Source organism: Rhinolophus hipposideros (genome assembly GCF_964194185.1).
Source record: "Rhinolophus hipposideros genome assembly, chromosome: 22".
NCBI classification, from domain to species: Eukaryota; Metazoa; Chordata; class Mammalia; order Chiroptera; family Rhinolophidae; genus Rhinolophus; species Rhinolophus hipposideros.
In genome coordinates, this window is record NC_138068.1 from 9964052 (window position 1) to 9976398 (window position 12347).

The 12347-nt window shown below is 47.3% G+C and overlaps 1 protein-coding gene across 3 annotated transcripts in view; it reads left to right on the forward strand.

Moving 5' to 3' along the window:
• ZNFX1 (zinc finger NFX1-type containing 1) overlaps positions 1-11943 on the forward strand; it is a 24719-nt gene extending 12776 nt beyond the window's left edge. For all 3 annotated transcript variants that reach the window (XM_081033673.1, XM_081033675.1, XM_081033674.1), the window contains exons 6-14: positions 384-533; positions 1530-1644; positions 2719-2966; positions 4647-4786; positions 5775-5929; positions 6257-6402; positions 7284-7394; positions 7728-7823; positions 8495-11943. In XM_081033673.1, coding sequence (XP_080889799.1) covers positions 384-533; positions 1530-1644; positions 2719-2966; positions 4647-4786; positions 5775-5929; positions 6257-6402; positions 7284-7394; positions 7728-7823; positions 8495-10936 — 3603 coding nt within the window. In that variant the 3' untranslated portion in view covers positions 10937-11943. The remainder of the gene's footprint in view (positions 1-383; positions 534-1529; positions 1645-2718; positions 2967-4646; positions 4787-5774; positions 5930-6256; positions 6403-7283; positions 7395-7727; positions 7824-8494) is intronic.
• The last annotated feature ends 404 nt before the right edge of the window (positions 11944-12347 follow it).

Below are 12347 nucleotides of genomic sequence, written 5' to 3' on the forward strand. Positions count from 1 at the left end.
CCAAACCAGCCACAGCACTTCTACTTACAGCTTATAGACTAGAGAAATATCTTTAGCTGGGCAGAAATGTGCACAACCAAAAACTCTAAATTCTTACTGAGGAAAAAAGAAGTCTCTACCACAGTATCCTTGGCCTGTTTTTCTGTTGTATTATTTGTTTCCTTTTCTTACTGATTGGTAGGAATCTTTTAGACATTTTAGATACTAACCCTTCAGTTTTAAGATCATAGTGATGTGCTTTGGGAAATTGGTTTGTTGACTGGTCTACTTATTTAGTCTCCCTTCCTGCTATTTCTGTGTTGGTTTCGTTTTCTCTCAAGACAGGGATGAGTTTAGGGCATGATGCTACTTCCTCATCATTTCTTTGCCTCTGTTCTTGACAGATCATGACACAAATGAAGGAGTCAGAACAGGAGCTGCATGAAGGGGCCCGGACTCTGGAGTGCACCATGCGTGGTGTGTTACGGGAGCAGCACCTGGAGAAGTACATTTCCCCCCTGCATTGGAAAAGCCTGATGAATGGACCAATCCAGGTAGGGGTCATCCTGGGGGATTGCAAGCATCTCTCTTGCCTCAGTGCTTAGAAGGAGCCTCCAGCGGAAGCAGCAGTCCAAAGCATGAGCTGTTTGGTGAGCTGATGCTGCCCTCATGTTAATCGTTCTTTTTGTGAGGAGAGGCAGCTGAGGATACTAGTCAAGAACAAGACTGGAGCCAGCCTTCTGGGTTTGAATCCTTGTTTTGCTCTGGGCAAGTTACTTAATTTTTCTGTGCCTGTTTCCTCTTTTAGAAAGTGGAGATAATAACATTAACTCAAACGCTATGAAATTTCCAATATTTGTAAATTTGGCTTGCAAAAATGGCAGTTTCTTATAGATCAACGTAATTCTTACAGGATTGTTATTTGGATAAATAAGTGAACATCTATAAACTTCTTAAGTTAGTAAGTGTGCTATAAGTGCTCGTTAGATGAAATGATGTAACAGGACAACCTAGCACATAGAGAGAGAGCCCAGGAGTCAACAGACCTAAGTCACACAGACTGATTGTGTGACTTGGGCCAATGTGATGCTCAGGTCCCTCAGCAGTCACACAAGGATAACAATAACGCCTGCCTTCAAAGGCTGTTATGAGAAGTAAATGACAACAATTTGTGTAGAGTGGCTGGCCAGGAACCCAGTGACATGGTAGCTGTGTTATGATAGGGTTGGTGAATTCCAGGGTTACAAATCCCAAAGCCTAGAGGGGTCAATCAGGTCCCATAAATGACTGATGGGAGGGGGTGGCAGTAACCCACTTCTAGCCATTGGTTGCCATTTAGGAATGCAGGCTCGTTGCTGCCATAGCTTCTGATTTTGTCAAGAGAAGCAGGGCGTTTTTATTTTTAAAATTCAATGCAAGTCATTAAATGACCCAGTTGCCCATTTGCAGCCTGTAAATTTTAAGGGAATTACTTTTGATCCATCAAGGAGACCTTTCCTTCACACTGGTTGTCACAGAATTCTCATGCCTGATAATTCTTCCTTCCACAGGACAGTGAATGGGTTTGTTTCCAGGGCTGGAAGCATTCCATGATGCTGGAGTGGCTGGGTCTGGGTGTTGGCTCTTTCACCCAAAGTGTTGCTCCAGCGGGACCTGAAAATACAGGTAAGAAGTGCGTGTCTTCCTAGAATCACATCTTAAGGTGTAATATGGTAAAGACCAGAAGAGCAGGACTTAAAAGTATACCCAGAATATGTAAAGAGATTTAATCAATCAGAAAAGACAAATAATACCGTAACAGGAAAATAGATAGAAGACTTTTAACAGGCACAACACAAAATAGGAAATCCTAATGGTCAACAAACATATGAAAAGTACTCATTAGAAATTAGAGGAATTGAAACCATAGGGAGATGCTATTATGCACCCACCAGAGGGGCAAAAATTAAAGTTTTACATAACCCTGCATTGATGAGAATGTGGAGCAGGGGGAGCTGACCCACTGCGAGTGGAGATAATAATTGGCACAACCACATTATGATAATAGAGAAACAAAAAGAACTGAAATGCCCATCAACATTTGTGCAATGCATGGATCAATTACAGTCTGTTCAGGTAATGAAATACTATAAAACAGTGAAAAGGAATGAATTATAGGTATATGACAACATATATGAATCTCTAAAACATGCTAAATGAAAAAGGCAAGTTACAGGAAAGTATATGCAGTGTGATTCCTATCTCAAAGTCAAGACTAGACAATGTGTTGTTTAGAGGTGTATGTACATTATATATGTGGTATGTGCTAAAGTTGTTTGTTCTTTCTTTAAGGGAAAAATGAGTTACACAAAATTTAGGTTAGAAGGGCCCCCAAGAGTCTTCAAAGAAGTTGGTAATTTTCTGCTTCTTAAATTGGACGAAAAGTACCTGGATGCTCATTTTATATATTTTTATTCTTTAAATTGCACATTTACATTGTATACCCTTCTGTGTATGTGCTTTTGATACAAGTAAAACCTTTCTTACAAAGGCATACATTCATATGATTTTTTAAATGTGACCAAAAGATACGTAAGGAACCACAGGCTCCCTCCCGTCTCATCCTCCCAGTGTCCCTCCCCTTGTAACCACGTAAACGCCTTGAGAATGTCTTCATCCGGCTAAGCTCTTACAGGTGCCCTCTTGCATCCTTTGGCTTCAAGAGTCTCCATCCCTGTCCTGCGTGTCTTCCTCTCTTAGCCCCGGCAGAAGGCGAGGAGGAGGAAGAAGGGGAAGAGGAGGGTTCGCTGATTGAGATCGCGGAGGAGGCCGACCTGATTCAAGCAGACCGGGTGATTGAGGAGGAAGAGGTGGTGAGGCCCCGACGGCGGAAGAAGGAAGAGAATGGGGATGTCCAGGAATTGGCTAAAGTGCTTCTGGCCTTGAGGCTAGACAACTATGGCTCCGGGACAGCAGCTGGGCAGGAGCAAGCTGCAGGAGAGTGGGAGGTAAACTTATTTCCTCACGGCCCCTGAAAGCCCTAACAGAATGGGAAATGGGCGTTCGGTTATTACTGCTTGGCGGGTGAGGTTAGACTTCTGACATCGGCTTAAAAGCATCTGTTCTGACTGGAACTATCACCCGGTTTTTTCACCCTCTCCTGCTGCGGTATGTTTACGTCATCCTCAAAATTAGCTGAATTTACCCATCTTACAACCAAACCCTAGTATAAGGTGTGTCCAGTTCCCAAGAGCATAAAAATTATGGCCCTTCAGAGGGGCCCTGGCAAGAAATGCCTACGTGGAAAGACAGGAAGCTGGTATCCAAGTGCTTCTCTTAAACTTTCAGAAAAATATAGCATGTATGGGTCAGATCAAACATGGTATCAGTGCTTGGTACTTCCATGGATGTTATCTTCTACAAACTAGAAACGGCAAACAAGTCTGAACCTGCGTTAAGATTTTTAGAGTATTCAAGTAAAATGGAATGAAGCAAGCATTACAGGCTGGATGGAATACTTCACTCACTCTGAAATTTGATATCTGGCTTAAAGCCAGAATAGTGAATGCCCAGATGTCTGCATAGGGACTTTCCCTCTGCTCCTTCTTTTGGTAGAAGTCAGTGGTCCTCGGAATCCACTGTGCATCACTATGAGAGTAGAGGACTAGATACTCAAAACAGCATTTGTGAACCCCATTGTTAATTTAAGGAACTTTTAAAGGGCAACTTTGGATGCGGTTTTCACCAGTCTGATTGATGGCTTTGAACCTGATCTCTTAGGTTCAGCATCACTATATACGATGAGTGGAGTCATGATCCCAATACTTGAAAGCATGGATTGGGCATCTCCCTGCCCTGTGGCCTCAGGAGGAGTTGGTTTGTTTGGTTTTGAAATGGAGGGAGTTCCATAATATTGTGCCTCATGGCCTCAGACTCAGTGACACAGCCAGGGGAGAGAGTTTCTCCTAAATGGTACCCTTAACCCACTTGTTAAAGGTACTATTGTAATGTGATGGTGTTAAGACCATCTTAGCAGGCCCTGTATGACATTCAACTATTTTCATGACACGTTTTAGGAATGAGAAACAGACTGGTCAAAATATGTTCAATGGTAACTAGTGCCAGCACTATTGTAAGTGCTTTCTGTGTATTTACTCCTTCAGTCAATCTGACAACCCTTTGAAGAGGTACTACCGTGTTTCCCTGAAAATAAGACCTAGCCGGACCATCAGCTCTAATGCATCTTTTGGAGCAAAGATTAATGTAAGACTGGTCTTATTTTACTATAAGATCGGGTCTTACATAATATAAGACCGGGTCTTATATTAATCTTTGCTCCAGAAGACACATTAGAGCCTATGGTCCGGCTAGGTCTTATTTTCAGGGAAACACACTATTGTGTTATTCCCATTTTATAGAAGGGATGTGGAGGCTCATAGAGGTTCAGTAACTTACTCTCAGTCCCACAGCTAATAAGAGATCGGTGGGGCTTTGAATCCAGGCATACTGGCCCTAGAGCCCACGTTTAGCCACTCTGCAGTGGAATATTGGTTAAGAGAGTATGAGACATTTAAAGAAGTTCCTCAGAAGTGGCAGCCCTTTTTTATGTGCTATGGCCCCCACTTGGGGCTTAGAAAAGGGTCCCCTTCTGCTCAGATGGTGACCCTGGCTGGTATTGATGTCTACAGACCCAGCGTAGGCAGAAAAAGAAAATGACGAAGAAAGTGAAGGTTGAGCTTCGCAAAGTGAACACCATGACCGAGGCCGAGGCCAGTGAAATTCAGGATGTTTGGCAGCTGGACCTGAATTCTCGCTGGCAGCTTTATAGGTACCGTGCTCAACCCCCACCGACCCCAGGCAGCCCATGTAATTTCCCCAGGGCATTCCTCTTCTGTTCTTAGAACATAACCCCTCCACTGCCATCAGTCGTGCTCATGAGTGATGAGCACCCCGCCGAGCGGAGTGCTGGGGATGCAGCCATGGGATGGAAGACACTTGGCTCTACCCTCACGGAGTTTGTCTCTCCAGGGAAACAAATTAGTTCATCCCACAAATAAAAAGTGACAAATGGGCATAAACACTAAGAAAGAAAAGAGAAAGGAGTGCTAATAATAGTATTAACGTGGGATCTGAACTGGTCTGTGGTGTCCAGGAAAGTGACATTGGAGGCAAGACCTGACAGAGGAGTAGGTCTTAACCAGGCTGACAGGGAAGGGGGAGCTGATGAGATTGTGGGGACTGCGTAGGTGAGGACCTGGAGATGAGAGGGAGCATAACTGTTTAAGAAATTGAAAGAAGGCAGCTAGTAGCGTGGCTGTGGCTCAGAGAAATGAAGGTCAGGTTAGAGAGGTGGGCAGGGGCCAGACTGCAGGGCCGTGGTGAGGAGCAAGGATTTCGTCTGAGAGGATTAAGAAGCGTTGGAAGGTTTAACAGCAGAGTAGTGATATGATCTGTTTTACTTGTAAAACAAGACTGGAGAATTCGGGGAGGGGAGGAGACAGCCAGAGGTGGGGCAGGGAGAATTTGTGAGAAATTACGGAAGCCTTTGAAGTTCCTTACTCTCTTCCCAATATTTAACCTCTCTTCTTTGTCCCACCCCCTTTAGCTCCTGACTACTTAGGAACAGGTCTCTACACATCTTTTCATTGGGCATGTTGGACTCGGGTCCTTGCATGTCTGGGTCTCTTCCCTCTCTGTGGCCTCTAAGCTCCTCACGGGTCTAGGTTCCACTTCATACACAGGGCACACTGAAGAGGGTTCTTCCACCTTCTCAAAGAGCACATGGCTTCCTCTACCTGGTTCTTCACATTCGTTAGGCTGTGGCTACAGATGTACCAGGCTGACACCCGCCGGAAGATCCTCAGCTTTGAGCGTCAGTACCGCACGTCAGCAGAGAGAATGGCTGAGCTGAGACTCCAGGAAGACCTGCACATTCTGAAAGACGCCCAGGTCGTAGGAATGACGACCACAGGTAAGAAAACCTGGGCAAATTTACCTGCTCCAGTCATTCCCTCTGCTGCCAAGCTCCTACCAGGTTATGTAGGACAGGTAAAGGGGAACTTCTTTAATAGGTTAGAGGAAAATACCATGAAGAACTATGAAAGGAAGCAAGCCTGTTTAGGGAACTGTTGGTGAAGTTCACCCACTTGCTCCTGTTTCAGTGACCATTGTGGGTATGGTTGGGACTCAGTAGTCCCCACAGCCCTGGGTGAAAGGGAGGCACAGACCCAGAAACCCAGCGCTCAGTGGGTCCAGTGCATCTTCTCAGAGGAGCCTCTTTCTTCTCTCTTGCCTCGAGGTGCTGCCAAGTACCGCCAGATTCTACAGAAAGTGGAGCCTCGGATTGTCATTGTGGAAGAGGCTGCTGAAGTTCTCGAGGCCCACACCATTGCCACATTGAGCAAAGCTTGCCAGCACCTCATTTTGATTGGGGACCACCAGCAGGTAGGGCAGGAGCCCCTGGAGGACGGGCTTGCTCTGTGGGGGGCAGAATTAGTCAGGAAGACCCTGGCCTCTCTGCTTCACCAGTCCTCAAGCCTAATAGTGGCGGTCTGTGATTCCTTTTTCTCTCACCTCCCACGTTCAACTGAAGAGTAGGTGTTCTTAAATCGGGAGTGCATTGTAGAGGTAGCGTCATCCATTTCATTTGTTCCCTCTGCTCCTTTTCTTATCCACCATGGCCTTTTAAATGGAGTATTGCAACATCATGTTTCCTGTCCCCCTGTCCTCCTACTTCCATTTTTACCAGGCTCTAACCCATTCTTCATAAAGGAGACAAAGTGAATTGAAAGGGAGGAAAGGAGGAAGTGGGGAGGAGAGAAGGGGGGAGAGAGAGAGAGAGAGAGAGAGAGAGAGACAGGAAATCAGATCATGTCACTCCCCCGGTTAAAACTCTCCAGTGGTTTCCCACTGCACCTAACATAAAAATTAAGCTTCTTAAAGTGGCCTACAATATTCTCAGGGCTCACCTGCTTCTCTGACTACCTCATACCACCATCTCATTTGCTCTCTGTGCTCCCACCCCCCGTCTTTCCTGCTCCCTCTCATGGCTTTTCCAATGACTGGCAGCTTCTTCCATGCTGCCATCAACTCATGTCACTGTTCAGGGAGGCCTATCTAAAGGCCTCACCCCTGGGCACTCTGTCACATCCCCATTATTTCTTGCCCTCATGGCCCTTATCACACTTTAATCCTTAGCCTGTCAGCACCTAGACCAGTGCCTGGCACATGGAATGAACTTGAAAAACAATTGATGGGTGGGTGGATGGATGGGTGGATAAAATATGTCTTCAATAGAGAATCCTCAGCCATGTTTCTCTTCTCAGCTGCGCCCCAGTGCCAATGTGTATGATCTGGCCAAGAATTTCAATCTTGAGGTGTCCCTCTTTGAACGGCTGGTGAAAGTAAACATTCCATTTGTCCGTCTGAATTACCAGGTGAGAAGCTGGGTCCCTGTTACTATGAAATGTCTAGGAGGCTCTTGGGAACCTCCCAACTGCCAGCAAGAAATTTCTCATAAAAAGAACAACTGGTTTAGTAATGAAATGACTCTGATGTCAGATTTATGTTGTTTTCTGTTGTAAAATACCACGAGATCAGCCTGTGTTGAGTTTGTGTTGGATGAAGGAGTTGTTTACATTCTGGTCTTTTCTCATTATTATTATTTTCAAGTGTTACTCCCCCAGATCTTCCACCAGCAAGCTGATCTTTAGAAAACTGTCCATTTATTCTCTGCCCATGTTTGTGGTGACACACATGTCTTGTTTCAGCACCGCATGCGCCCTGAAATTGCCCGACTTTTGACCCCCCACATTTACCAGGATCTGGAGAATCATCCGTCTGTTCTCAAATATGAGAAGATTAAGGTGAGTCTGCCCTGCCTGATCTTTTTCTGCTGTTGTCAGCAACCGAGGAGGCTGTGTTTTCTTCAGGATGAAAAAGGGTTTTCAGAAGGGGATAAAGAAGCTTTTTCAGAAGCTTTTTAAAAAGCTGGTTATTAAGAGGAGGAATAGTACAGAATTGGAGAATACAGACCTGGGTTTTGAATCCCAGCTTTGCCAGTTAGTAACTGTGTAAGGTTTTAGCCCATTATGTGTCAGTTCTGAGTGTTAGGGTCTTCTTCCCATACAGTCAGAATGATGGTTGCTGCCTTATAACAATTGTTGTATCAAAGGAGAAAATATATGCGAAGCAGTCAGCACAGCAGAGCTTTCATAAGTTAGCTGCTCTCGTCATCTTCGTCATCAGAGCTGCTGCTGGTTCCCTAGACGATAATGGTTGCATTGTAGATGGCTGTTATAAATATTGATATCAAACAAGTATCTTGAAAACTAAAACAGACATAAATTCTTTAGTTGTCAATGCCCCCAAACAAAGCACATGGTGACTAACTCCAGAATTAAAGGTTGTGGTACAGAGTATCCAGAAAGCCTTCCAAGGTCTCTTTTTGGAATAGAGTCAGTGGCCAGTGCATGTGAAGATAGAAAAAAACCGCCATGAGTGAGCCTTCTAACTTGTCACATCGTTTCCTTTTCAGGGGGTCTCTTCCAACCTTTTCTTTATAGAACACAACTTTCCTGAACAGGAAATCCAAGAAGGCAAAAGCCACCAGAACCAGCATGAGGCTCGCTTTGTGGTGGAGCTGTGCAAGTACTTCCTGTGCCAGGAGTACATGCCCTCCCAAATCACCATCCTCACCACCTACACCGGGCAGCTGTTTTGCCTGCGCAAACTCATGCCCGCTAAGACATTTGCCGGTGTCAAGGTCCATGTGGTGGACAAATACCAAGGGGAAGAGAATGACATCATCCTCCTCTCACTCGTGCGGAGCAACCAGGAAGGCAAAGTAGGTTTTCTCCAGATACCCAACCGCATCTGCGTGGCCTTGTCCCGTGCCAAGAAGGGGATGTACTGCATCGGAAACATGCAGATGCTGGCCAAGGTGCCCTTGTGGAGCAAGATCATTCACACTCTGCGAGAGAACGACCAAATAGGGCAAACGCTGCGGCTGTGCTGCCAGAACCACCCCAATACCCACACTTTAGTATCCAAAGCGTCTGACTTCCAAAAAGTGCCCGAAGGAGGCTGTAGCCTGCCCTGTGAGTTCCGGCTGGGCTGTGGGCACGTCTGCACCCGTGCCTGCCACCCCTATGACTCCTCGCACAAGGAGTTCCAGTGCATGAAGCCGTGCCAGAAAGTCGTCTGCCAAGACGGGCATCGCTGTCCCCTTGTTTGCTTCCAGGAATGTCAGCCTTGTCAAGTGAAGGTGCCCAAAATCGTTCGTCGGTGTGGCCATGAACAAATGGTCCCTTGCTCCATGCCGGAGTCGGATTTCTGCTGCCAAGAGCCTTGCCCCAAGGTCCTGAAATGTGGCCACAGATGCAGCCATTCATGTGGTGAGGATTGTGAGCGGTTGTGTTCAGCAATGGTCACTGTGAAACTCAAGTGTGGGCACAACCAACAGGTGAAGTGTGGCAACGTGGAAGACATCAAGTACGACCTGCCAGTCAAGTGCGCCACCAAGTGTGGCACCCGTTTGGACTGTGGGCACCCTTGTCCCGGCTCCTGCCACAGCTGCTTCGAGGGGCGCTTTCATGAGCGCTGTAAGCAGCCCTGCACGCGTCTGCTCATCTGCTCACACGAGTGCCGGGAGCCGTGCATCGGTGAGTGCCCGCCCTGCCAGCGGACCTGTCAGAACCGCTGTGTGCATAGCCAGTGCAAGAAGAGGTGTGGGGAGCGGTGCAGCCCGTGCGTGGAGCCCTGCGCTTGGCGTTGCCAGCACTACCAGTGCACCAAGCTTTGCTCCGAGCCCTGCAACCGGCCCCCGTGCTACGTGCCTTGTACGAAACTGCTGGCTTGTGGCCACCACTGTATCGGGTTGTGTGGGGAGCCATGCCCCAAGAAGTGCCGCGTCTGCCAGCGGGAAGAAGTCACCCAAATCTTCTTTGGCTTTGAGGATGAGCCTGACGCCCGCTTTGTGCAGCTAGAAGACTGCAGCCACATCTTTGAGGTGCAAGCCCTGGACCGCTACATGAATGAGCAGAAGGATGACGAAGTCGCCATCAAGTTGAAGGTATGCCCTGTGTGCCAGGTGCCCATCCGCAAAAACCTGAGGTATGGAACCAGCATCAAACAGCGGCTGGAAGAGATCGAAGTTGTCAAAGAAAAGATCCAGGGCTCAGCAGGGGAAATTGCAACCAGCCAGGAACGACTTAAGGCCCTGCTGGAGGGGAAGAGCCTCCTCCAGAAACTGCTTCCTGAATACTTCCTGATGCTGAAGGAGAAGCTGGCCCAGAAGAATCTGTCAGTGAAGGACCTGGGCCTTGTTGAGAATTACATCAGCTTCTATGACCACTTGGCTGGACTGCGTGATTCCCTGAAAAGGGTGCATTTCTCAGAGCAGATGAGAGTGAGGACTCGAATAGACCAGGTCCACGAGTGGCTAGACAAGAAGCGTGTGAGCTTCACCAGCCAGGAATTGAATGACCTCCAGAGTGAAATCCAGAGACTCACATACCTGGTGAATCTCCTGACCCGCTGCAAGATGGCGGAGGGGAGAGTGAGCGGGAGCATAGCAGAAGAGGTCTGTTGTGTCCGCAAGATCCTTGAGAGAACGTGTAAGTTCACCCAGGAGGATGAACAGCTTGTACAGAAAAAAATGGAAGCTCTGAAAGCCACCCTTCCATGCTCTGGCCTGGGCATCTCAGAGGAAGAGCGAGTACAGATCGTCAAGGCCATGGGTTTCCCTCGTGGCCACTGGTTCAAGTGCCCCAATGGCCACATCTATGTGATTAGCGATTGTGGGGGAGCCATGCAGAGGGGCACATGTCCTGACTGTCAAGAGGTGATTGGGGGTGTGAATCATACTCTGGAAAGGAGCAACCAGCTGGCCTCCGAGATGGATGGAGCCCAGCACGCTGCCTGGTCCGACACGGCCAACAACTTGATGAACTTTGAGGAGATCCAGAGGGTGATGTAGGAAGATGGCACACTGCTGCCTCCTGCTGCGGCCCGCGTGGCCAGGTCGGCTGCCTTCTGAGGGAACCGGCTTGTTTTTTAATCATCCTGTAGTCTTAGCACCGATTTCAGAATATACTTTTCGGGCTTGCCCACGTTTCTAGATTTACCCCTGCGCTCAAGTAAGCACTTTATCTCCAGAACTGAGAGCAAAGTTAACAGATTTCTCTTTTTCTCGCCTGCAAGTTAGTGGACAGACTCCCTGGAGCATGTTTGGGGCCACAACCTTGGGCCACATAGTGGTACCTCTGGCCCCCGACTTGGTCGGATGTTTGTTCTGCCGTGCTCCAGGGGTATGCGCTCCAGGGGTATGCGCTCTATGAAGCAGACTCATTCTAAGTGCCAGGCCCTAACTTGCAGACTTTCCTTCTAACACACAGGCCCAGAGGAGCTGTTTTTGAACTGCTTATCCTTACAAGGAGCACAAGAATCCCTCTTGCCCTTCTCCTCGTGCACCCTGGCTCCAGGAGATGCAGGCGTGTGATAAGGATTTTGACCAACAGTGACCTAGTTACATATTCACTATGAGTGAGAAAAGTCTACCCATCGCTGGGGGCTGATGCAAGAGGCCCAGGCTAGCTAAGGAGTGATCCCCGTACCCTTTCCTGTGACTTTGCACTTTGGGATGGTGGAGGTTTCTTTGCCTACAGTAGAAAAGGTTCAGTAGTTCCCAGGGCCCTGAATGGAACTAAATTCATATTTGATACCAGCAGCGCCTATCTAAAGTGTGACCCTTTATCCCAACACCGTCTATTGCAGCTTTTGACTGGGCAGGGATAGCATGCCAGCAGCTTCTGCAGGCCCCAGGCCCGCTGCCTGCGTACTCAGTTCAGTGTTCCCTAGAACAGATACTTAGACATCTCAGGTCTTTCTAATGTTGGCAAGAAATATGTCCCTTTCCTATGTATGCATTTCCTTTTTTGTCTTTACTATGCACTTTAGCTTATAAAGCCAATTAATAAAAATGATTGAGGAAAAATCTGTGGTCCATGTTTGTCCTCAACTGTTAGAAGCAGCGCAGGCAGCTTGAAACTGAGGATGGGAAGGGAGGCACTGCCTACAAGGAGGCCATTTTCTTTCTGTGGTTTGGGTTTTTTACATAGCTGGTGAGTCATTTTTACTCATGGAAGAAAGAAAAGAAATTTTCAACCTGTATAAAAGGATATATACTTGAAGTTTCCTTCCCCAGAGGCAACGCTGTTTAACAGCTTCATGAGTCCTCCCAGAGATGATATGTGCATGTGCAATGTATGGCCCAGTTCTACACTTGGCTTTTTTAGCCTAATAACCCAGCCTAGGGATCTTTCTGTGAGCACATACAGACGGTAAGTCTGAAATGAATAGGTTTGAGCACACTCTTCAATGTTGAGGGG